The sequence below is a fragment of the Myotis davidii genome, unplaced genomic scaffold (assembly GCF_000327345.1).
Source record: "Myotis davidii unplaced genomic scaffold, ASM32734v1 scaffold363, whole genome shotgun sequence".
NCBI lineage: Eukaryota > Metazoa > Chordata > Mammalia > Chiroptera > Vespertilionidae > Myotis > Myotis davidii.
Window position 1 is genome coordinate 333,617 of NW_006294069.1, and position 4,766 is coordinate 338,382.

A 4,766-nucleotide genomic window follows, 5' to 3' on the forward strand; every position below is an offset into this window, starting at 1 on the left:
GCTCGCCCCCCCCCTCCCTCCCAGCTGCAGCCACCGGTCCCCGCACCCTCACACCGTCTCTCCCCCCAGGGCCTGGCTCTGCTCCTCCCTGGGGCAGCCCCTGCCCCTTTACAAAGCCTTAGCTTCTGTTATTATTAATATTATTATTAGTAATTTCAGAGAGGCAGGGAGAGGGAGAGAGAGAAACATCAATGATGAGAATCATTGATAGGCTGCCTCCTGCACACCCCACACTGGGGATTGAACATACAACCCAGGCATGTGCCTGACCAGGAATCGAACCGGGGTCTCCTGGTTCACAGGTCGACACTCAACCACTGAGCCATGCCAGCTGGACCTAACTAGCAATCTTGAGTCCCTTCTCATCACCTGAGTTTCCATCTGGAGGAGATGACAGCCATCCACCTGACAGGTCTAATGGGAGGCTGAACAAGGTTGTGGAAACAGAGCTCTGAAATTACTTCTATGATACTGTTTTTGAAGAAAGGGCCCTCCCTTTCCAGCTTCTCTTCTTGAGAGAGCTTACCTTTTGTCTGGTCATAGAGAAGAAATCTTTCAAAGAGCTCGTGCTGGATGGGAACCTGATCAGTGGAGGTATAGGGGAGGATGTCTTCATGGCTGACATAGTCCAGGCCTGGCACACAGAGGCAAAGAGACAGTGAAACTCATGTAGGTGAGGGGAGGAACAGGGCTGAGAAGAAATACCATTCCGGGCCTTGTCCCAGGGTGGGATAACCCTGGTCCCATTGTTCTCAGCATCTACAATCCCTCCCAGGAGATTAAAGGACATCAGAAAGGCATCTGAATCCTCTCCTTGAGACACACTAGACCCCTCACTGACAGGCACCATTCAAATGCTCTACTCACCTGGGATGGCATAGAGGGCCCGGCTGTCATCATGGTTAGCCAAGAAAGTCACAGCTTCTGTCTGAGATCTCTGAGACTAAGGCAAGAAGCGAGTCAGACTTTCTTAGTCACTACCCAGTCCTAAGGACTTGGGACCCAGTGCTGATCTGGGCTGAGTCCCCTCCCTCCCTTTGTGCCCTATGGGATTCAGGCCTTTCCTATGGAGAACCACCCCAGGTCCAGCCTTCTTGCTTACTTACTATATGTGGACAGTCTCGGGCATCAATCAGCACCTGATAGTAAGTGTGAGTTTTGCCTTTCACCTCCTTAGAGCCGTGGCCAGCAGGATTCTCTGCTCTACAGGGTAGAAGCCCAAGATCATCCAGAGAGAAATAGAATCAGTGCCTGCCCCAGGTCCCTACCCCAGCCCCTCCTCATCTAAACTGTCTGGTGCCTGCGGGACAATGTTCAACCAATTGAGCCACACCAGCCAGAGCTGGGTGCTAGATTTTGTTTTTTGCATCTATTGACATGATCATGTGATTTTTATCCTTCATTTTGTTTATGTGATGTATCACATTAATTGATTTGTGAATACTGTATCAAGTTTGTATCCCTGGAGTAAATCCCACTTGGTTATGTTGTAAAAAATAAAAGATAAATAAAATAAAAATCCCCTCAAATAAATAAAAAAATTAATTAATTAAACTGACTGGTACCTCGTCTGAAGGTTTTAGCAAAACCCAGCCCGCCACTGCCCAGTCAGGGGCAAACAATGGAATGTGGAGGACCATGGCATGGAGTATCATTTGCCCTACTCTTGGGCTGCCTCTTAGAAGGAGATGTTGAGGAAATCAAATTGCTGCTTCAGTCCCTAGAGCCCAGAGTACCCTACTCTTCTTACATCCCAGGGCTGTGATCACTGAATGAAGTTGGGCCTTTTCTTTTTTGTTTTTTTGATGGGACTTTTCTTTTTTTCTTTTAAGTATATTTTTATTGATTTTAGAGAGGAAGGGAGAGGGAAAGAAACATCAATGATGAGAGAGAATCACTGATCTGCAGCCTCCTACATGCCCCCTACTGGGAATCAAGCCTGTGTACCCTCCCGGGGATCTGCTGGTTCATAGGTCAAGGCTCAACCACTGAGCGACACTGGCCGGGCAGGCCTTTTCTTTATTGATGTATTCTAATGGTGATAAGAGATTAACCCCCGTCAAGAAATCAAGAAGTCTAGTCTCCCAATGACTTCTGTGGTAATTATAATGCAAACTGAGAATGAGTATCCTGGGGAGGTCTAAAGGGACCCTCTGGCTTAAGACTGTCCCTGGCACTCGGCACTTTTTCTTCTTTTTTAAAATCTTTATTGTTGAGAGTATTACAGATGTCCCCGCACTCAGCACTTTTGTCTCCATGGGTATTAGTATTGTGGGGCTGCTTCTAAGGGCCAGGAGGATGCTATCTTCACTCCTAGGATCCTAATTACGTCTGCCATGAGTCAGGCCCCCTCCTCAGAACACTGTGAGGCACAATGCAGGGCAACTTACTTTTCTGGAGCTGCAGAAGCCACATCCCGGTCATAGAGTCTGGCCTGCCAGGGAAATAGGACAACACCACGGTAGCCAAAAACACTATGAAGGAAAAGCTGGGAGGAAAGAGAAGCCTCAGTGAGTCTGTAATCCAGCAAGGCCATCCAGGTGGGACCCAGACCACAAAGCAACACAGGTGTGCCAACTCCAGCACAAGGTCTGGCCACTCCTTTTCCTTGAACTCTGTGATCTACCCAACTAGGGAACATTCTTACCGCATCTTCACCTGGCGGACTTCTACTCATCCTTTAGGCCACAATGCTGGCCTCTAGAAAGTGTTCCCTGACTTCCCCCTCCCCGCTCCACTTAGCACAGTGCACAGCCACTGACCATTTGCATATCATAATTCCTTTCTAAACTGTCAACGCCATAAAGACTTTGTTTCCTGATTTAATGCCAACGCACAATGCCCGGTCCATTGTGGGCACAGAAAACAAAGGTTCAATAAACAAAGTCATCCTTACCTACAAGCCTAAATCCATCTCAGTGGATCTAGCACAAAGCTGATACAGAAAAAGAACCTCACACCCAGAGCTTATTGCACTGCGAAGAGCTCAATTATGACAAAACGCCAAAGGTATGCTTTCTTTTTTGTTTTTTTAAATCCTCACCAGAGGACATGCTTAGAGAGAGGAAGGGAGAGAGAGGGGAGGAGGAGAGAGAGAGAAACATCGATGTGAGAAACCTCAAAAGGTTGCCCTCCATATGCATCCCAACCGGGGAAGGAACCTGCAACCCAGAAGCATGCCCTGACTGGGAACTGAACCTCATAGTGCACAGGACGACGCTCAACCACCTGAGCCACTCCACCCAGGCAGGTTTGCTTTTCTCAAAGCTCCCTCCACTGGTTCCCCAGCACCCACTACGTTAGAGGACTATTCAGTAATTCGGCTCTCTCCTCACTATATCCAAACCATCTCTGTCCACACTCACTTGGAGAGAGAACCCACTGATACATGAAATGCATTCAAATCCAGGAAAACAAGAAACCCACCTTTAAACACTTGTGATTCTGGTCTGGTACCAAACACCAGGGCAGCAAACGGTAACATGCAGCCCTACGGCCAGCTCTGACCCTTTCAGAAGCAGAGCACACCGTGAAAATGGAAGATGACCCAGCCCAGCACTCACCTGCCCAGTCTCATATTTTCCGTTCTGCTTTGGCACCTCAAACACACCAACTGTCTCCAAAACTTTGCCCTCTGGTCGGTTTCTGATTAGGAAGGAAAAGAACAAGCCACTGAGCAGCTGAGGAGGTAATAAAACTTATCCATCAGAAGAAAAATAAAAGCTACTAGGACACCGAGGGGCCACGGCAACGCCGGCAGAGAAGGGTCAGGTCAGTGGGGCCAGCTGAAACAGGTGAGGGTCCTGCCAAATCACCACTCCGCGGAGCTGCCTGTCCTCCTCGCAGGTCCGGCCGCAGGCCCCTCCTTGGTGTCCAGGTTAGGCCTGAGCTCCCAGATCACTTCCTTCTCATCATTCTCAGCATTCTTCACATCTTGCCTTCATACCCTGCTCAGCTGTGCTCCCCGCCTCCCTTTCTTCCCTGAGCTACCCTCATGACCTCCCTCGGCACTTTAACTGTCCTTCCCACCTTGCATTTCAGTTATCTGTATCCATGTCTTATCTCCATTAGAAACTACGTTCCCTGGGAGCCTGATTAGCGTGTGTTGCCCCTCAAAGCCTCATGAATACCAGGAGCCCGAACAACATTTGTTCTCCAACCATGTGCATCTCCCTCCTCTAAACTGCAGTTTTCGCCCTGCCCTGGAAGGGCTTACTCATCCTCTCTAGATGTCCTGCTGTACTCCCTACGCTGCACCTAGTGGTCTTGAAATCCAGTTTTCGTTCCGATTTACATCAATTTGCACCAGGGTCTGAAAATGCAAACAGTTATCATCTCTCGCCAATGTAAGTGTCTCAGCTCAGCCATTAAAAAGGTCAGTTCTCCCGGCGACCTCTCTGGACAGGTGCTTCTTCTAGGGGGCTCTTTAAAGCACCGTTATTCTTACCATTGTTGACATGTGGACATGATGTTTCCTCCCAACTTGATTCACTGGCCCGAATTTAAGCTGCTTATGACAACGTCCACACCATCCCCACCCATGACCTCAAGCCCCCTTCCCCAAATCACACAGAGACCCAGACTCCCCAAGGTCACACTGCAACCGGGGACCCGTGCGGAGCTCAGACTCAAGAGTCCTGTTTTCAACTTCGAGCATCTTTCCGCGGGAGTTCGAAGTCAAAAGCCCGAGGGCTTCATGAAAAGGCTGCCTCTTCACAGCGGCTCGCGAAGATCCCCGCGCGGGGAGGCAGGATCCACTCTGAGTT

At 49.3% G+C, this 4,766-nt stretch overlaps 2 protein-coding genes across 2 annotated transcripts in view; one reads left to right on the forward strand and one right to left on the reverse strand.

The window, feature by feature from the left end:
- POLDIP2 (polymerase (DNA-directed), delta interacting protein 2) overlaps positions 1-4,693 on the reverse strand; it is a 10,151-nt gene extending 5,458 nt beyond the window's left edge. The window contains exons 1-6 of the mRNA XM_015566719.1: positions 4,448-4,693; positions 3,564-3,645; positions 2,391-2,488; positions 1,107-1,203; positions 868-943; positions 527-634 (exon numbers count right to left, since the gene is read on the reverse strand). The gene's annotated coding sequence lies outside the window, so the exon portion shown is untranslated. The remainder of the gene's footprint in view (positions 1-526; positions 635-867; positions 944-1,106; positions 1,204-2,390; positions 2,489-3,563; positions 3,646-4,447) is intronic.
- Positions 3,536-4,766, forward strand: part of TMEM199 (transmembrane protein 199) — a 6,614-nt gene continuing 5,383 nt past the window's right edge. The window contains exon 1 of the mRNA XM_015566797.1: positions 3,536-3,637. Within this exon, the coding sequence (XP_015422283.1) occupies positions 3,536-3,637 (102 nt within the window). The remainder of the gene's footprint in view (positions 3,638-4,766) is intronic.